This window comes from Terrapene carolina, unplaced genomic scaffold (genome assembly GCF_002925995.2).
Source record: "Terrapene carolina triunguis isolate 2854851 unplaced genomic scaffold, T_m_triunguis-2.0 Scaffold247, whole genome shotgun sequence".
NCBI lineage: Eukaryota > Metazoa > Chordata > Testudines > Emydidae > Terrapene > Terrapene triunguis.
In genome coordinates, this window is record NW_020664598.1 from 3,627,114 (window position 1) to 3,648,247 (window position 21,134).

At 47.0% G+C, this 21,134-nt stretch overlaps 1 protein-coding gene across 2 annotated transcripts; it reads right to left on the bottom strand.

The window, feature by feature from the left end:
• Nucleotides 1–28: 28 nt before the first annotated feature.
• EIF3L (eukaryotic translation initiation factor 3 subunit L) lies at nucleotides 29–20,749 on the bottom strand. 2 transcript variants are annotated; one of them, XM_029912808.1, is made up of 12 exons: nucleotides 20,650–20,749; nucleotides 18,042–18,252; nucleotides 17,306–17,385; nucleotides 16,103–16,164; nucleotides 14,142–14,211; nucleotides 12,402–12,475; nucleotides 11,161–11,332; nucleotides 10,205–10,359; nucleotides 8,865–9,035; nucleotides 2,482–2,979; nucleotides 1,166–1,246; nucleotides 29–262 (listed from the first exon to the last, which is right to left on the bottom strand). In XM_029912808.1, exons 1-12 carry the CDS (start codon nucleotides 20,657–20,659, stop codon nucleotides 224–226), a joined length of 1,623 nt encoding a protein of 540 aa, XP_029768668.1. In that variant the 5' UTR covers nucleotides 20,660–20,749; the 3' UTR covers nucleotides 29–223. The 2 variants fall into 2 exon arrangements, with proteins under 2 accessions (XP_029768668.1, XP_026513263.1); XM_026657478.1 differs by lacking the exons at nucleotides 17,306–17,385; nucleotides 20,650–20,749 and having other exon boundaries at nucleotides 18,042–18,120.
• Between the last annotated feature and the right edge of the window lie 385 nt (nucleotides 20,750–21,134).

Sequence of the window (21,134 nt, forward strand, 5' to 3'; positions counted from 1 at the left end):
TTATTGTATCTGGTACTGAAAACACAGGGGAGATTTCAATTGTTTATTAGATGATCTCAGTCCTTTGTTTGGTGGTGTGATCTGAGCAACCTGCTTAGCAAAGTAAGAAATGTCAGCGCCACAGGAGATTCCAGAAATGCACAATCCTTAACTCCCCTCTCCCACAGCAAATAGAATAATTTCCCCTCCCCCTGCACATTGCTGGTCAGCCTGAGCAAATGTTTCAGGGTCTCTGGCCCATCTTCTTCAGAGTTCGATTCAGCTGGAAGAAAAGAAGCAGCCTGTTACAGAGATGGGAGTTTAAGAAAATACTCACTGCTGGGGCTCTCACAAGTGCACCTTCCCAAACACTCCCACACTCAACTGTGCAAACGCCCTGAGGCAGTAGTAAGCGTAGTCCACAGTAAGGAGAAAAAATAGTAAAAACCTCCCCACCCCACAACGGGAGATCCAGGACAAGAGGGTATAAGTGTTTTCATTAAATGATAGGGCAAGGAATGGGGTGACCTGCTTCCATCACAGACAGTTCACATTCTCTCTGCAGTGAGCACTTGGATACAACTGGTCCTGCAGTGGCCCCTGCTGGAAGAATGGGGCCGAGACAGTGTGTTCCTCCTTGCTGAGCATTCAGCAGCAAGAAAGGGCGGGGCTGCTGGAGCAGTGTCCCAAGGCCTTCCGAAGGGTCCCTCCTGCCCTACATAGGATGGTGGCCTTAATGGATTCCCACTGGTGTTACTAATGGAAATCTGTTACTCATCTAAGGAAAACTGAGCCCCCACAAGGTGGCAGCAAAACATATCAGAATGATGTGGGAGGAGACCACATCACAGGTGGATACCCCAGGGAATAGCTTAAAGTTGTGTCTTCCCTGCTGGCACTACTAAATGAGTTAACCTAATCCCTCCCCCCCTCCCATTTTGCAACCGGGACAGTGGTCATGCTGGGCCGCAACAGAGAAGCACATCCTTCCCCCAAAGGGGGGTTCCTGCAATCCTTCCCGATGGCTTTGGTGAGTCACTGAATGGAAACATTCCAGCTGTTTGGTCTGGTCTCACAGAAGCACCCCTACCCACACAGACGTCTCTCCCACTAGTCCTAGACCTTCCCCTGACTCCCCATCAGGGATTATTCAGAGTCCCCTGCCCTAGTAACAACCAGAGCTCACCTCCTCAAATTTGTGGATTTGGCGGATGAAGAAGTCCCCATAGCGCCGAGCGACCTTTGTGTCTGCAATATGGATCATGTCCTGCCAAGAGAACATGGAGCAATCAGGAAAGGAGCAGAGTTAATTCTGGGGTATACAGTAGCATTACTGGGGGAAGGACCCACTGAGGCCTGAGATCAGTGTCAGAGACACCCCTCAGCTGCACTAGTCAACAGAAAGAGCCCAAAATTAAGCCACAACACTCTAATTTAAATTTTCCCTTTGGGGTAGGCTCTTGTTTACTCTTGCAAATGGTGGAGTCCAAGTCCACAATGTTTTAACTTCCTGTGGCCATGTCTCCATTCAGCCCTGATAACCAATTTGATGGTGGAGGCTCCCCATCTCAGCTCTCGGGCCTTTCAGGGTAGCTTTCCCCTGCAAGGTCTGGTTCACTCTCTGCCTCCTTCTAGCAGCAGCAAAAGAGCAGGGCTCCTGCTAATGCTTGGGAGTCAGTGGCAGTTCCACTTGGTTTGGGTGGGTGGAGCAGGCAAAGCAAGAGCCAGGCCTTGCACGAAGAGGGTTACCTCAAGGTCCACGAGGCTAGAAGCGACAATCCTTTCTATCCACCAGGCTCCCTGACAAGATTCAGATTGGGGGAGAGAGACCTTCTTTGAAGAGCCAAGTGGCAATGTACCTGGAGGCCCTCGCTTAGCAGGAAGAACTCTTTTCTCCTCCCTGTGCGCACTTGCTGGCCTTGAGCTTCAGGGACAGACTGGAGTCTGATCATTCTTTGGGTCTGGATTTCCAGCAGAGAAAGCGCTAGCTAAGAGCTGAGGGTGGGCAGAGCTAAAGGCTTTAGCACTTAGTGACGCAGCAGCGTGGCCAAGCAAGACTCCCACCTGGTGGGGAAATGAGATGGGCAGGGGAGGCGCTGAAAGCTGGCAAATCTAGACACTGCATTTAAATTGAAGTCTTGAGCTATTATTGAAACATATCCTGCCCAGGATCAGTGGCATGGAGAGGGCTCCCCCAGTCTGGGACAGGAGTATTTGGGGCCTGTTTACTCAGGCCAATAGGTCTGATGTGTTTCTAGTGGCACAGGCCTAAAGGCTGGCAAAGAGCCTGCCCAGACACATGCTCCTGGCACTACCACTTCTCCATTAAGGACGCTGTTGAACAGCAAGATTCTGGCATCATAGCAGCACTCTGAACCATGTCTGGGGATGAGCTCCCCATTAAGAATATGAAATGAGGAGAGAAGGCATATACGCCAGAGATTGGGATGAATTTCTGATCATGGTTTTTCATGCCTGGGGCAGAGGGAAAGAGAAACTGACCTTGTCAATGTAGAAGTCAACCTCAGAGGCTGACTGGAACTCCCCATCCAGGGCTGAGATGCCGCTGGTCCAGACCAGGTTCTTCATCTTATGTTTGAAGACTAGGAGCTGGATGCGAAACTCCTGCTCCGTGAGGTCCAAGAAGCCAGCCAGCTTGGCCACAGGCATGGTTGTGTAAAGCTTCAGGAAGCTGCGGATGGTGGACAGCTGGGCCTGCTGCTGCACCTCATCGGCGAATACCTTCAGCTGCTGCAGGAAGGGCTCCTTGTGGTAGTTGGGATGCACATTGTCATAGTTGGGGACCACGGGAGAGAGGAATTTGGGGCAGGCATAGCTGAAGAGCTCCTCATACACCTGTGGGTCACCCTTCTGCATGCGCAGCATCTTGTCCCCATACTTCTCCCTCAGCTGCAAGTGGATGCTCTCATCTATTCGCATGGGGTACATGGTGAGAGCAATGGCCAGAAGGGCATGCATCTGCTCGTTCTGCTTGTTAATCTGAGACAGAGAAGACAGTCATTAGAAGCCATCCCTCCAGTGGTATTTTACAGTGCCCAGGAGAGAGCTTGGTGCCACACAGTACAGAGACATGCCCTTTCCCCAAAGCATTTATAACCTGGGACACCATGTGATGAGCGTGGAGTAACAATAGGAGGGGAAGGCATGAGGGAAGACATGAGTTACAGAAATGCTGCTAATGCTCGCCTGGTTAATCAGTTTAGACACACGCCTCTATTGGTAGTACAAAGATCTCTCTTTCAATACCTACCATTCACTCAGTTGTTGTGTGCACTGTGGAAAAGCAGAGTCTAAGGCAGTGGTTTTCAAACTTTTCTGGTGACCCAGTGGAAGAAAATTGTTGATGCCCGCGATCCAATGGAGCTGCGGATGAGGGGTTCAGGATGTGGGAGTGGGTTCTGGGCTGGGGTGCAGGAGGGGGTCAGGCCTCTGGGCTGGGGGTGCAGCCTCTGGGGTGGGGCTGGGGATGAGGGGTTTGGAGTGCAGGAAGGGGCTCCAGGTTTGGGGGGGCTCAGGGCTGGGGCAGGGGGTTGAGGCGCGGGAGAGGTGCAGGGCTCAGGGTACAGGCTCTGGGGTGGGGCCAGGGATGAGGGATTTGGGGTGCAGGAAGGGGGTCCGGGTTTTGGGGGGCTCAAGGCTGAGGCAGGGGATTGGGGCACAGGGTTACCTCGGGTGGCTCCCGGTCAGTGGCGAAGGGCCGGGTGCTAAGGCAGGCTTCCTGCCTGTCCTGGCACTGCAGACCACACTGCGCCCCGGAAGCGGCCAGCAGCAGGTCCGGCTCCTAGCCGGAGGAGCACAAGCAGCTCTGCATGGCTCTCATCCGCAGGCACTGCCCGCTCCCCAGGTCCCAGTGGGAGTGCAGAGCTGATGCTCAGGGCGGGGGCAGCACACAGAGCCCCATGGCCCCCCTGCCTAGGAGACGGACCTGCTGCTGGCCACTTCTGGGGTGTGGCGTGATGTCAGAACAGGTAGGGACTAGCCTGCCTTAGCCGGGCAGCACCGCTGACGGGATTTAACGGCCTGGTCGGCAGTGCTGACCGGAGTAGCCGCAACCTAGTGTCTTACATTCCGCGACCCAGTACTGGGTCACGACCCGCAGTTTGAAAACCACTGGTCTAAAGGAGGGGGCTTGAAGAAGGAGTTGGTATTGGCTTGGCACACCAGAATTGAGGTGTACCAGGAGAAAGGGGCATCTTGGAGATGGTTATGGAAGAAGCAGACAACTGAGACAGCAAGCCTGGCACCAGTGGCAAAGCAGAGGGTGCAGGAATGATGTGATAAAAGACAAGGTCAGATACGTAAACATAGGCAGAGTTATATAGGGTCTTGAAGGGGAGAACATATTTAAAAACTGATGGTGGGTGGAACAGAGAGCCGGGGGACAAGTTTAGATCAATATGCAAGGAAGACAATTTTAGCATGCATGTGGTGGGGGATGTGTGTATCATGGAGGCCAACAAGGAGGTGATCACAGCAGCTGAAAGGTGAGTCAGGCTGTGGAGAGCACTGTTAGCTGTTTGGCTAGAAAGGAAGAGCCAAATCTTTGAAGTGTTGTGGAGTCAGAAACAGTGGGATCTGGACATGTGAGGAGCGAGAGGGAGGAGTCAAATGATCCATCAGGATACAGAACCTGGTGTTGTCAACAGTAAAAGAACAGGAGAGTAGAAATTAAGACATAAGAACATAAGAACGGCCATACTGGGTCAGACCAAAGGTCCATCCAGCCCAGTATTCTGTCTACCAACAGTGGCCAATGCCAGGTGCCCCAGAGGGAGTGAACCTAACAGGTAATGATCAAGTGATCTCTCTCCTGCCATCCATCTCCACCCTCTGACTAACAGAGGCTAGGGACACCATTCCTTACCCATCCTGGCTAATAGCCATTAATGGACTTAACCTCCATGAATTTATCCAGTTCTCTTTTAAACGCTATTATAGTCCTAGCCTTCACAACCTCCTTAGGCAAGGAGTTCCACAGGTTGACTGTGCGCTGTGTGAAGAAGAACTTCCTTTTATTTGTTTTAAACCTGCTGCCCATTAATTTCATTTGGTGGCCCCTAGTTCTTGTATTATGGGAATAAGTAAATAACTTTTCCTTATCTACTTTCTCCACATCACTCATGATTTTATATACCTCTACCATATCCCCCCTTAGTCTCCTCTTTTCCAAGCTGAAAAGTCCTAGCCTCTTTAATCTCTCCTCATATGGGACCCGTTCCAAACCCCTAATAATTTTAGTTGCCCTTCTCTGAACCTTTTCTAGTGCCAGTATATCTTTTTTGAGATGAGGAGACCACATCTGTACGCAGTATTCAAGATATGGGCGTACCATCGATTTATATAAGGGCAATAATATATTCTCTGTCTTATTCTCTATCCCCTTTTTAATGATTCCTAACATCTTGTTTGCTTTTTTGACCACCTCTGCACACTGCGTGGACGTCTTCAGAGAACTATCCACGATGACTCCAAGATCTTTTTCCTGATTAGTTGTAGCTAAATTAGCCCCCATCATATTGTATGTATAGTTGGGGTTATTTTTTCCAATGTGCATTACTTTACATTTATCCACAATAAATTTCATTTGTCATTTTGTTACCCAATCACTTAGTTTTGTGAGATCTTTTTGAAGTTCTTCACAGTCTCTTTGGTCTTAATTATCTTGAGCAGTTTAGTATCATCTGCAAACTTTGCCACCTCACTTTTTACCTCTTTCTCCAGATCATTTATGAATAAGTTGAATAGGATTGGTCCTAGGACTGACCCTTGGGGAACACCACTAGTTACCCCTCTCCATTCTGAGAATTTACCCTTTGTTCCCTGTCTTTTAACCAGTTCTCAATCTATGAAAGGATCTTCCCTTTAATCCCATGACAACTTAATTTACATAAGAGCCTTTGGTGAGGCTCTAATTTGCCCGGTACTGACATTAGACTTACCAGCCTATAATTGCCGGGATCATCTCTAGAGCCTTTTTTAAATATTGGTGTCACATTAGCTATTTTCCAGTCATTGGGTACAGAAGCTGATTTAAAGGACAGGTTACAAACCATAATTAATAGTTCCGCAACTTCACATTTGAGTTATTTCAGAACTCTTGGGTGAATGCCATATGGTCCCGGTGACTTGTTAATGTTAAGTTTATCAATTAATTCCAAAACCTCCTCTAGTGACAGTTCAATCTGTGACAGTTCCTCAGATTTGTCACCTACAAAAGCCGGCTCAGATTTGGGAATCTCCCTAACATCCTCAGCCATGAAGACTGAAGCAAAGAATCCATTTAGTTTCTCCGCAATGACTTTATCATCTTTAAGCGCTCCTTTTGTATCTCGATCGTCCAGGGACCCCACTGGTTGTTTAGCAGGCTTCCTGCTTCTGATGTACTTAAACATTTTGTTATTACCTTTTGAGTTTTTGGCTAGGCATTCTTCAAACTCCTCTTTGGCTTTTCTTATTACATTTTTACACTTAATTTGGCAGTGTTTATGCTCCTTTCAATGTACCTCACTAGGATTTGACTTCCACTTTTTAAAAGATGCCTTTTTATCTCTCACTGCTTCTTTTACATGGTTGTTAAGCCACGGTGGCTCTTTTTTAGTTCTTTTGCTGTGTTTCTTAATTTGGGGTGTAAATTTAAATTGGGCCTCTATTATGGTGTCTTTAAAAAGCGTCCATGCAGCTTGCAGGGATTTCACTTTAGTCACTGTACCTTTTAATTTCGGTTTAACTAACCCCCTCATTTTTGCATAGTTCCCCTTTCTGAAATTAAATGCCACAGTGTTGGGCTGTTGAGATGTTCTTCCAACCACAGGGATGTTAAATGTTATTATATTATGGTCACTATTTCCAAGCGGTCCTGTTATAGTTACTTCTTGGACCAGCTCCTGCGCTCCACTCAGGACTAAATTGAGAATTGCCTCTCCCCTTGTGGGTTCCCGTACCAGCTGCTCCAAAAAGCAGTCATTTAAAGTATCGAGAAATTTTGTCTCTGCATTTCGTCCTGAGGTGACATGTTCCCAGTCAATATGGGGATAATTGAAATCCCCCACTATTATTGAGTTCTTAATTTTGATAGCCTCTCTAATTTCCCTTAGCATTTCATCATCACGATCACTGTCCTGGTCAGGTGGTCGATAATAGATCCCTAATGTTATATTCTTATTAGAGCATGAAATTACTATCCATAGGGATTCTATGGAACATGTGGATTCACTTAAGATTTTTACTTCATTTGATTCTATATTTTCTTTCACATATAGTGCCAGTCCCCCCTCCCCCCCCCCGCACGACCTGTTCTGTCCTTCGAATATATTTTGTACCCCGGAATGATCGTGTCCCATTGATTGTCCTCAGTCCACCAGGTTTCTGTGATGCCTATTATATCAATATCCTCCTTTAACACAAGGCATTCTAGTTCACCCATCTTATTATTTAGACTTCATTTGTGTACAAACACTTTAAAAACGTGTCACTATTTATTTGTCGGCCCTTTTCTGATGTGTCCGATTCTTTATGTGAATATTTTTCTTCTGATTTGGCCCTTACATTATCCTCTTCCATCCTCTGCTCCTGACTATAACCTAGAGAATCTCTATCAATAGACTCTCCTCTAAGAGAAGTCTCTGTCCGATCCACATGCTCCTCTGCAACAGTCGGCTTTCCCCCATCTCCTAGTTTAAAAACTGCTCTGCAACCTTTTTAATGTTAAGTGCCGGCAGTCTGGTTCCACTTTGATTTAGGTGGAGCCCATCTCTCCTATATAGGCTCTCCCCATCCCAAAAGTTTCCCCAGTTCCTAATGAATCTAAACCGCTCCTCTCTACACCGTCTCATCCACGCATTGAGATTCTGAAGCTCTGCCTGCCTACCTGGCCCTGCGCGTGGAACTGGGAGCATTTCTGAGAATGCCACCATAGAGGTCCTGGATTTCAGTCTCTTTCCTAGCAGCCTAAATTTGGCCTCCAGGACATCTCTCCTACCCATCCCTATATCATTGGTACCTACATGTACCACGACCACCGGCTCCTCCCCAGCACTACACATAAGTCTATCCAGATGCCTCGAGAGATCCGCAACCTTCGCACCAGGCAGGCAAGTCACCATACGGTTCTCCCGGTCATAACAAACCCAGCTATCTATGTTTCTGATGATCAAATCTCCCATTACTAACACCTGCTTTTTCCTAGTGACTGGAGTTCCCTCCCCCGGAGAGGTAACCTCAGTGCGAGAGGATACCCTAACACCATCTGGAAGGAGGGTCCCAACTATGGGAAGGTTTCCCTCTGCTCCCGTTGACTGCTCTGCTTCCCTGGGCCTTTCATCCTCCTCAACAGCGCAGGGGCTGTCTGACCGGAGGTGGGACAATTTTACAGTGTCCCGGAAAGCCTCATCAACATACCTCTCTGCCTCCCTTAGCTCCTCCAGTTCCACCACCCTGGCCTCCAAAGCCTGTACGCGGTCTCTGAGGGCCAGGAGCTCCTTGCACTGAAAGTGAGGTGCTTGGTTCTAACAGTCAGTGAGACATCCAAGAACTGAGACAGGCTGAAATGCAAGATTGGATGGAAAGAGACAGGTCATGGAATGGAGAGACAGACTGGTGAACTGTCAGCAAGAAGATGGCACTGAAAATATGTAAGTGAATAAGTCTGCCCAGAAATAGGACGTAGAGGGAGAAGGAGGGGCCATGGATCTAACTCTGTGGGACTGGGAAGGACAACGACTCACCCAAGGAGCTGCTGAGAGAATATTACCACACAAGGCAAGGGAGGACAGAAGGTTAAGGAGGAAGTTATCAACAGTATCAACAGCAGCAGAGAGGTCAAAGATGGTAAGAGAAGGATAGTGCACTGGCCTCGCTCCCCTTACCATTTCATACTTATAGGTAGTCCTCTGAAACATGCTCTTTGTCCTCTGGATGTAAAGAAGGATGTTGGCAAAGACGCGGATGGCATCCTGGTAACGCCGCATCATAAGGTAAGCAAAGCCCACATAGTAATAGGTGGTGACCTGGCACTCCGGCACCCGGGAATACATGCTCTGGGGAGGAAGAGAGACACAAACATGCAAAGTTAGAAAAGACATCTTCCCCCAACAACCTTTAGCACCTCTTTCCTTCAGGGAGCCCATCTCTATCAGTCTTCAAACCAGTCCTACCATAGAGAAAGGAGAGGGTTGACCTGCTGCCCTCTGTGTTTCCTGTACAGGGAAGTGAGAAAGCTATCATAAAAGACAGACTGGATGATCTAACAGATCATTTCCATCTCCCTGGCAATGGAGGATTGTTGCCAGCACTATGTTCATCTCTTCTTGTCCAGGCTAGTGTTTAAAAGTTCTCTTCTTCCCTGGACAGATTATTTACAGGCTAACAGACACCACTGTTGGGGATTTCCCCCCTCAATATTCCCCCCCCCAAAAAAAATTTCTCTTCATTTCATCCCACACATGCTAGTTTTACCTGTGTGTCACACTAAACACATCCCATGCCTTCCCACCGGTAATAGGCCTCGGGCTCAGTAGATAGAATTCCATACATTGCAGGGTGTTTGCAGTCCCTCCACAGCAAGCTGTTTAAGTAGCCCATTCCACACCCCACAGTACAAGCACACAGATGGATAACATGCAGAGCTCCAGACCAGTCCAGTGACCACCCTGATGGTGTAGCTGGACTGCAATAAGCACAACTATCACAGGGGGTGCATGATCCTAGAAAAAGCATTAGATATGTGGGGTAGAATGGTTGGTACCAGCGGGGCTGGGGCTAAGGGAAACAGCAGCTAACCAAGACGGGACCAGGGTGCCATACTGTTAAGGGACACTATCCAGCCCAACTAACTAGCACTGCAACATCACTTTAGCGTATGATGCTTCAATCAACATTCCCCTCAGCATGGAATCGTACCCTAGACCCCAGAAAGCAAACACCCAAGAACACATATACATGCTAGAACAGCCACAACGGCCATCAGGGGACAGCTATGTGTGTGTAGGATTTGCATTAAGTGTTGCATTACGCTGTGATTACAGCCCCACGTGAGGGTGGAAGTAGACACCCCCACCTGACATTCAAAGCAGGAATGAATAGCTCCGTAGTTGGGCAGTTCATTGTGATGATCGGGGCCCCCACACCTTTAGATAGCATTTGCTGCCCTTTCAAATAAAGGCACTTTAGACCCAGAAGGGAGCATTTAAGAGCTGTGGCTTATTACCTTCTTGTTGAGCTCAATATTCTCCAGAACCTTGATGGCTTGGTAGTAATCCCCCAGCAGTGAATGGAGGCGCAGCAGCCCCACAAGACTGAAGTAGCCCAACATCTTATAGAGGGAGTGACGACCATACTCTCCAGCCACGCTCTCGGGATCACCTGGAAAGAGAGGAAGTGTCACACTTTCTACAGGGGGAATGGGCTCTCTCCCCACAGCTCAACTACCTCGACCCCCTGGACATCAGAGGGGTGGGTAAGTCAGGAGATGCAACCTTCAGCACTCCTCCCACCCTGTTTCCCAATCAACCTCAAATAATTATCCCTTTCCATGCTAACACTTGCCAGAATTAAAGGTTTAGTTCAACTGCCAATGAAACCAATAGGAAGTCAAAGGGCATTAAACAAGGATTTGTCCCAATCTTTAAAACGTTGCAGTCTCATCCATGCAGCAAAGAGCAGCACTCTAATGGTACATTTGCATTCTCTGAGCTTTACTTGGGGGGCACAGACAGCTGAACTTGAAAAGCCCAGACAGCAGCTACTCATTGCCTGCTTTTACCTATTTTTAGAGTGAGTTTGGTGCAGGTGAGAAGTGCAAGACCGACAGCATTGGAGTTTGAAGCCTTCTCTCCTCAGCACAGACAGCAGCAGTGTAAGCATACACCAACCTACCACGTGCATTTGGATGAGAAGGGAGTTATATCTCAGGCCCACTCAATCCTGGGCCTCCAAGCTGAGGCTGCCAACAAGGGGGACAATTACTGTCACTTGTGATGGGATTTTGGTAAATACGATTGAGACACCTCAGCGCATTTCACAGAACAGTCCCCAGTCACTTCCACCCCAGACTAGAACCAGTATCTTCAAGGAGAAAGACTTTGCATCCCATTCCTAATCTCCCTTTCCCTTTGATCACTCCTCTTGGCCAGGACAGCATACTCGGGAACCCTGACCCCTCACCTCCACTGGTGTAGACCTCTAGCTGTCGGTTGATGTTGGACTTGTCCACCAGGGAGTGCAGCACATTGAGGACACTGTGGACATTCCAGATCTTGGGGTTTGACCGAAGGAAATCAATTTCTTCTTCGGACTTCTTGGCTGTTTTGCAGCGGTACTGGCTGAACGACTGGAACTATGGGACGAGGAAAGGACAAGCAGATAAGGAGCTAGCACGGAAACGCTCATCTAAACACCAGCCCTACGGTTCTATCATATGACTGAAGTTCAGGAAGCCACAGGTCCCAACAGCAGCTTAATCTGAGTTATTACTTGGCAGCTCAAGAGGACAAGTTATACAAACCTAGGGCAAGACTAATGTGAAGCAGATACTCAGCATGAGGGAGAACCTAGAAAGCAGCATCACTAAGGACCCAAGGGGTAGGTGAAGGACTGACAATTAGACATGACTGAAGTGGCAGCGAGAATGTGGCTCACATACGCACATAGAGGGATCGGTATCACACAACAAGAAGGTGACAGTCCATCTCCATATGCACTTGACAAGATAACACCTGGAATAGTGTGATCAGTGCCAGGCATCTTCACACCAAGACATCAAACAGAAGGGAATTCAGAGAGACAAAAATAATTTAAGGTCTGGGAGGGTGGACTGATGGAAGGGGAAAATAAGGGATATTTCAGCTGGTATCAGGAAATGTCTCCTGACAGCAAGATCTCAGAATGTGGACTAGTTATATTGCTCTGCATGTTTGGACTTGGAGATTATTCCAAATAGAAGCCGTACAAGCACCATCAACTGAGAAATTTAAAGGTGGAAAAAATACAATATATAGGAAACAATCCTGCACTGGTCAGTTAGAGTGGACAAACATTCTAATAAGTTCTGTAACTCTAGATGATTTTAGCCAGGCAGCTTCCCATTATTTAGATGTGGGAGAGTTGGGGTCAGGGAAGATGCACTTTACAGAAATAGGCCAGGATGCAGGAACTTGAAATGGAAATATAGGTAAAATGCCAGAGTATCCCAAATATCCCCCAATAACGTGAAGGAATTGTTATAATTTGAGAAAAGGTTAAGGTCTTTGCTTCCTATGGACCTCAAATCTGAGTACCCCCTTGGATACTCTGCATGTGGGGAGATCTCAGCTACAGGAATCACGTGGGATGGAAGGGGGAATGATGGAGAATTGAACAGCCTTAAGCACCTATGCTACCAGGAAGCGCAGCAACAGGCCATGTACCTGGTAGATGAATTCATCAATGATATCCCACAGCCACTGGTTGGGCAGTTCCAGAGGAGCAGGGCCATCAGCATCTGTAGGAGAAAAACACAGGTAATCACCCACAATCAAGGGGTAGGATGACAGTGACATGAAGCTGTAGGGGGAAACATGGGCATCACTGTAACTTTCCCCTTCAAGGGTGGAGACAGAGCAGAACTCGCCCATCGAGCGAGGTCCCCAGCAGAGAGATGATGCAATAGCTCTGGCCGCACCCACTGCCTCCTCATTTGAGGAAAACACAACAAGGGCTTCATGACTTAAAAGCCCAGCTTTTTGAGTTTGATTACTAAATACTCTACAGCAGTATTTCTCAACTGGTGGGTTCTGACCCCCCCAAGGGAGACGGGGAACAAAAGACAATCTGAGGGTTGTGAGGCACTGAAAGCTTAATACAATCTAAATGAAAAGAAAATCTCACACCCCCAATTCCTCCCACCTGACTATTCCCCTTCAAAATCAAGTATTCTCTATCAGACTCTCTAACCACAAATGGATAAATAGGCATAGCATTGTTACTGATGCATTTACTATAGAGCAGTGGTTCCCAAACTGGGGTTCGTGAACCCCTGGGGGTTCACGAAATGTTACAGGGGGTTCTTGGGAAAAAATTCCCTAATGGCGGACAGAGCTGTCCCTAGGGACCCCGGACAGCATGGGGCCAGCAGCCTGGAGCCCCTGGACTTCCAAGAGCTAAGCAGATCAAAGCAAGCATATCTATCATACTGAGGAGATTTAAACTTCAAGACTCCTTATAAGAAATGGAAAGGGAGGTGGATATTTTTTGCTGTTTTTAAAATTAAATAGGCAGGTAGTATTGTTTTTAAAATTATTATGAAGAACAAGTTTAAGCTTTGTTGTAACGTGCGTTGTTTGCCTGGACTGCTTAAGACCTGAATGCATATGTAGGAGGAACTCTTTGAGTTGGCTTCTTAAATACCTTCATGCTGTTTCAAATCTGATACTCCTTGATGAAACATAGGAGCCTTGTCTTATAACAGGCTTATTCAAAGTGATACAAGCTACGGAAGTGAGATCTTGGAAGAGTGTTGCCGTTTTCATAATGTAATAAAAATAATGTAATTATAAATAATAATTAATAATAGTGTGTAATAAGCATGTCATAAAAACAAATTTTACATTTCCAAGATCACTGCTTTTATAATTTATACTCAGGTAAAGGAGAAAATCCCTGAAATATTCATTTTTAGGAGGGGGTTCGCGAGACTTGACATTTTAGTGAAAGGGGTTCACAGGTTGTTAAAGTTTGGGAACCACTGTTATAGAGTAATAAGTGCAAGGGGATCACAAAAATGCGTGACTTTGAATAATGGGTCTCCAACCTGAAAAGGTACAGAAACACTGCTCTATCTTTCTCTCCATTTGCTCACAGCTTCACTCACTCCCCCTCTCCCCCCGTGCAAAAGGAGACGACACCTCCAATAACTCACCTACCATTTGCAGACCTAAAGAAGGCTGATTCTCTTCTTTTGCTCAGAGCAGTTCAGATTAGTGGAGGGATTTGGAACGTGTGTGTTTTCAGATGGATGAATGTGACGTGCTATCAATTCAACAATTTCTTTCCTTGGGTAAGACCATGGGATTCTTTCCTCTATAATCCATAAACAAGCATGCTTCTGTTCTTCCTCCCTCCCTCCCCCCAAAAATTCACACACCAGTAAGTGGATCATAGTAACTCACTCAGAATGTAGTTGAAGAGATTGCAGTAGTTGTAATAAGACTCAAATCTCTGCTCCAGAGAGGGGCCACCCTGTAATGAAAAGGGGAGAGAGTGGGGAAGTCAATACAGTCTACTTAGCTTCACTAACTGCCTAGGGCCCTCCAGGTGTGGCAGGAATGGGTTCAGGGCTATCATCATGCCTTTGTGTGCAGCCACAACCTAGAGTAGCTGAGACATTCTTCCACTGACAGTAGAGCTGCCAATGTCTTTATACTTAACCAGGCCAATCATCATCATACACCCCACCACCAAGACCATGAGTGCACACCATTGTTATCAAGAAGCCGTCTTGACTGTTCATGTGCAATGAACTCCTTTCAGAGGTCCTGCTGCTTTCCCAAACTAAACATCTCACAAATGGAACTTCTCCCCTTTCCTCCTAAATATCCTCCTATCACCACCCAGACTCAAAATCTTCAGATTATCTTAAAGAACTCTCTGTCCTCCTCCCCTCACATGCAGGCTCTTGACAAATCTTGTTGAACTACCATGAAGAGGAAGAATTAAGTGTTTCATTATTGAACACTTTGTAAAATGAGCAAGCGTGTCAGGGAAGCACCCCCATCCCTCAGTATTTCATTTTTAAGAACTCCACAGCACAGAATCACCGTGCTACACCTGTAAAATCTGCTCTCCCGCCCACTGCCCTATCTATTCCTACTAGTAAATCCCTGGATCATGTCTCACGCTAATGAAACATCTCTTTCCTAATCTCCCTGCTTCTCCCCTCTCTAAGTCTATTCAAACAGTGCAGCTAGATCTTCTCCCTCTTCCACCCGCTCTGAACCATCACCTGACCATCTTCCTATTCTGGCATTCATTTCAAGTCTCGCATCCTCCTTTTCAAGTCTCTAATTAGCTTCATTCCTCCCTGCGTCTCAGCTCTCTCCTTCCTGTTCCCACCTCTTGAACCATTTACTCTGCCCAATCTTCCTTCTCCACTAGGGATTCAGAACCCTCTTTCACTCTCCTCCTCTCTGTACTGGTAGGCTGCATTTTCTTGCACATCAGTTTCATTTTCACTCTAGCACTCCACCACCAGTCTCCACTCCACTGCTTCTTACACCCACCCATCTGACAGTTGTAAAAATTAAATAAAAAGCCACAAAACAAGCTACACTTCTCCTGGAATTACAGCTCTGTCAAGGAGAGAATCCAATTGTTTTCTGTTGGCTCTTCTTTCCTTAATTCACCCACCACAATAATCAGGTGTCATTTGTAGTTATTTATTTGTATGTCCATAGCACCTAGAAGCCCCAGTCATGGCCAGGGCCTCACTGTGCTCGGTGCTGCACAAACACAGAACAAAAAGACTGCCACTGCCCCAAGGAGGTGTTACCTAATTTAGATCATAGACTTCTCAAAGACCATGTCTTCTTACATGAACGAATTATTATGAACTTTGTGCTAGTAATTACTAGCAAGAAGTAGAAAGCAACAAAGAGTCCTGTGGCACCTTAAAGACTAACAGATGTATTGGAGCATAAGCTTTCGTGGGTGAATACCCACTTCGTCAGACGCATGTCGTATTCACCCACGAAAGCTTATGCTCCAATACATCTGTTACTCTTTAAGGTGCCACAGGACTCTCTGTTGCTTTTTACAGATCCAGACTAACACGGCTACCCCTCTGATACTTAGCAAGAAGTAGAGCCAGATTACAAGCCTCGGCAGGAGATGGAAGATCAAGTCTTAAAATGTCAGAACTCAAATGAGGCATTACCAACCATAAGCTTGCGCAAGTTTCTCAAGATCCAATCAAGACCTCATGACAGCATATCAGAAGTGTGAACAGATTTGTTCTGCAGGAGTTATTTGAATCACAGACAGTGTGGTCCAGAGGGAGGAAAGGACAAGTTTTACAGAACAGCCATCGGAAAGCCTGCACGTAATTAGCAGGACCACATAGGCAAATACTCACACTGACTTTGGCGTAGATGTGCCTGTAGTAGAGCTCCTTGTACAGAATCAGGAAGACCGCATCTGGAAGAGATGGCAGAACTGGACATTAGCAAGACATTTGGCCAAGTGGTCAACATAGCCAGATGTTTCAGGTACACTGGTGGTCTTCCCCCTGCTACAATAAGGGAAAGAGGAGCAAGAGGGTCCCCCTATGGGGCTTGAGTATGGAAAACATTTAAGAACTTGTGTTTCCCAACCTTGGGGACATTGGGCAGAGGAAAGGAGCAGAGAGCATAGGGAGAGTTGCATGGCTTTGGATTCACTCCCATTGCCAATGACAGATATGCTGTTGTGGATAAAGCAGTGGGCAATTCTTTGAAGCCCACTTTCCCACCATTCTTCTTTGGCAGTTCCTGAAACAGTAGGCCACAGGAACAGCGTTCAGTGGTTACAGGCTTGGGAAGTTGCAGATTGGGAAGCTCTCACCATAGAATTCAGCTCCAAAGCATATGTCTCAGCCCTACCAAACACCAGCAATAGCCAACCCTCATCTTGAGGAGCATGAAATCTGGTGTGCTGGGAGGGAAGGGGACAAAACTAAATAAACAGAAAGCAAAGAACAAAATGGGGGGGGGTGGAGAGAGAGAAGAGACAGAAGGAGAGAGAAAACAGACAGAAGCAGCAAAGACAGCATCTGTGCCAGGGAACAATATGAAGATGTATTGGGGGTCCAGCTGCCAAATCAGCAGGGGAGGCTCCAACAGAAAGGAACGAGATTGCAAATCACTGCTTTCTTTGCATAGGAGATACTCTCCGCTCCCTTGACATTTTACCACATTTATAGCACTTCCACTTCTCAATATGATGCTTAGAAAGCCTGCTTCTGAACTGAGTGGATTCTCAGCCACACAGAGTGGGGAAGGAGAAAAATAGAAAAAGTGCTGGAGAAAATCCAGTGTCTGCCTCGACCAGAAGGATTAGACTGCACTCCTCCCATGCAATTCTTGCTCAGATAGCCAGAAGGACTACTCCTAGGGGAGAAAGTTTGATCTCCAGATCTCATTCAGTTCTTGGCCTGTCTGCTCTCAGAGTGCCAACGGGATCAGTTATGGCTAATGGGTGGATGTGTAACAGGAAGGCACAGGACAGAGACATCAGCTGGGTCTCTTTCCAAAGTAAAGCAGTTTGCTTCTCTTTTTCCTCCAATAAACAAAATACCTACCGTTTCCAACCTGTGGTGCAATGGCCTCTGCCTCTGGCCATGGGGTGTTCTTAAAGAACCTTTCAGTCAGTTTGGTCCAGCTGTGAAAAAACACATGCAGAGGGGATTACAAATTAAACTATTCATTCATCAGTGAAAGAAGGATTGAGTTAAAGATTTCCAATCCTGAAGACATGCTTTGTTAGATCAAAACTATTTCCACACACAGATTTATAAATGAGTCTAGTATACATGAGAGGGACCAGTTCAACAGATCTGGAAACTGAAGTCCTCTTTTATCCTTAACACAGAGAAGTAATGCAAGCTTGTCTCACACACCACCTGTGCCAGTGTGACTTAGTCATGAGCTGGAGGGACCATCGCTAGAAAAGAGTCAGACATGCCATGGCCTATTTGACCCTCGGCGTGTTCTGGTGTTATCAGCAAGTGAGCTAATTAGCACCAACGGGAGCACTATTTTTGTAATATGCACATTAGGAACTGGATTGAGACTCATTTGGTATGAATTTCAATCACTACTGACCTCGGTTTGAGTCAAACCAGTTATCTAGAAGTGAAAGGACCTCTTCGTTCTCAGACATCCAAATCTACCCCCAGTCCACATTTTAAATAAAGTCCAAATTTGGATCAAATCAACTGACTGGTGCTCCCTTTAATAAAAAAAAAACACCACCACAAAACCCCTACAGGAGCAGTTACAACAGCAATTCCCACCCTGGGAGTGATAGCTTTATACCTGTTTTCATAGATATCTTGGATCTCATACACCTTCTGGTCAATGACATCGCTGGAGACACGGCTGGCCTGAAGCTCATACACTTTCTGATCAATCAGATCCGAGACAGTTTTATGAAAATACTGGATGAAGTTTTTGATCACTTCAGGGATCACCTGGTAGGTCTGTTGCTCATATTGGCGTTCATAGGCTAAATCCTGTTTGGGGTCTCCTGTGGAAGAAAAGGGCAGCAATGCAGCAGATGATTTATGAGCATAGCTCTGTATCTTTCCTGAATTTAATAAAATGCCAGGAAGCTCAGAGGGATGCCCGGAGACAGCACAACCAGGCTGTATCTGGGATCCAAACCAGCTAGCCCCAAGGTGAGATGAAGGCACCTCCAGTACCAAGACAGCAGAATAGAGTTGAGTAACATTTCAGGAAGTGCCTTGCTTGGTCAGGGTCCTTCCCTGGGAATTCCCACCCCTTAGAGCAGTAGTTCTCAACCGGGGTCTTCCAGGGGGTACATCAACTCATCTAGATATTTGCCTAATTTTACAACAGACTACATAAAAAGCACTACCAAAGTCAGTACAAACTAAAAGTTTATACAATGACTTGATTATACTGCTGTATATACTATACACTGAAATGTAAGTACAATATTTATATTCCAATTGATTTATTTTATATTTGTATGGTAAAAATGAGACAGTGAGCAATTTTTCAGCAATAATGTGCTGTGACACTTTTGTATTTTTAGTCTGATTTTATAAGCAAGTAGTTTTTACATGAGGTGTAACTTGGGGGTACGCAAGACAAAATCAGACTCCTGAAAGGGGTACAGTAGTCCGGAAAGGTTGAGAGCCACTGACTTAGTGACATGCCATGTCTCTGACCAACTACCAACACACACAAAAACAGGGAAACCACTAACAGGACTGTGGAGTGGGCAGGGATGAGATCCCCACCTCCGTTGGATAATCACATGAATGTCCCCTATGTGCCAGGTTTCAGAGTGGTAGCTGTGTTAGTCTGTATCAGCAAAAAGAATGAGGAGTACTTGTGGCACCTTAGAGACTAACAAATTTATTTGAGCATAAGCTTTTGTGGGCTAAAACCCTAACGCCTCTACTCTACTTACGCTACGTTGATGACATCTTCATCATCTGGACCCATGGAAAAGAAGCCCTTGAGGAATTCCACCGATGATTTCAACAATTTCCATCCCACCATCAACTTCAGCCTGGACCAGTCCACACAAGAGATCCACTTCCTGGACACTACAGTGCTAATAAGTGATGGTCACATAACCACCACCCTATACCGGAAACCTACTGACCGCTATACTTACCTACATGCCTCCAGCTTTCATCCAGACCACACAATCCATTGTCTACAGCCAAGCTCTAAGATACAACCACATTTGCTCCAATCCCTCAGACAGAGACAAACACCTACAAGATCTCTATCAAGCATTCTTACAACTACAATACCCACCTGCTGAAGTGAAGAAACAGATTGATAGAGCCAGAAGAGTACCCAGAAGTCACCTACTACAGGACAGGCCCAACAAAGTAACAGAACGCCACTAGCCATCACCTTCAGCCCCCAACTAAAACCTCTCCAGCGCATCATCAAGGATCTACAACCTATCCTGAAGGATGATCCCTCACTCTCACAGATCTTGGGAGAGAGACCAGTCCTCGCTTACAGACAGTCCCCCAACCTGAAGCAAATACTCACCAGCAATCAAACACCACACAACAAAAACACTAACCCAGAAACCTATCCTTGCAACAAAGCCCGTTGCCAACTCTGTCCACATATCTATTCAGGGGACACCATCATAGGACTTAATCACATCAGCCACACGATCAGAGGCTCGTTCACCTGCACATCTACCAATGTGATATATGCCATCATGTGCCAGCAATGCCCCTCTGCCATGTACATTGGCCAATCCGGACAGTCTCTACGCAAAAGAATAAATGGACACAAATCAGACTTCAAGAATTATAACGTTCAAAAACCAGTCGGAGAACACTTCAACCTCCTTGGTCACTCAATTACAGATCTCAAAGTCGCAATACGCCAACAAAAAAAACCTTCAAAAACAGACTCCAACAAGAAACTGCAGAATTGGAATTAATTTGCAAACTAGACACCATTAAATTAGGCTGGAATAAAGACTGGGAGTAGATGGGTCATTACACAAAGTAAAACTGTTTTCCCATGCTAATTTTTCCCCCCTACTATTACTCACACCTTCTTGTCAACGGCTGGAAATGGGCCATCCTGATTATCACTACAAAAGTTTTTTTTCTTCTGCTGATAATAGCCCACCTTAATTAATTACCCTCGTTACAGTTGGTATGGCAACACCCATTTTTTCATGTTCTGTGTGTATATATATTTTCTTACTGTATCTTCCACTGCATGTATCCGATGAAGTGGGTTTTAGCCCATGAAAGCTTATGCTCAAATATATTTGTTAGTCTCTAAGGTGCCACAGGTACTCCCTATGGGCCAGTTCTAGCTCAGGGACACAGGGGCGGGAAGGGACTCCTGGGGGTGATCTGGGGCGGGGGCAGGGCAATGCGTGGGCCCCCCCTGCAGCAGGACTCACCTGTGTGCATGTCATAGTCACCCTGGTATGTGTAGGTTTCCTGAGGGGAGAAAGAGACGCAGAGGGGGGTGTTACCACGGGGAGCTCAGATACACAACAGACGCTCCCTTCCCCCGGGCGGGCCTGGGCCTCCCCCACGGGCCCGGGCCAGGCGGGGAAGCCAGGCCCTTCCCCGGGCCCCTCAACCAGCTTCTGGCCGGGAGTCAGACCCCCCCGCCCGGCCTCTCCGCGCTGCCGGGCCGGGCCGCCATGCGGGCTCCTGGAGCCGCGGCTGGCCGGGCCCCCGGGGGGGGAGGGGCCGGGTACCTCAGTGTCGTAGTCCTCGGCCGGGTAGGCCATGGTGCGGGCGGGGGATTCGGCACGCGGCGGCGGCGGCGCAGCAGGGAAAAGGCTCCGACCGGGCACGCGGCCGCTTCCTGCAGAGAACCGGAAGAGGCGGGGCGGGGCTTAGGCTGCGCTCGGGAGGGGGCGGGCTTAGAGCTTGG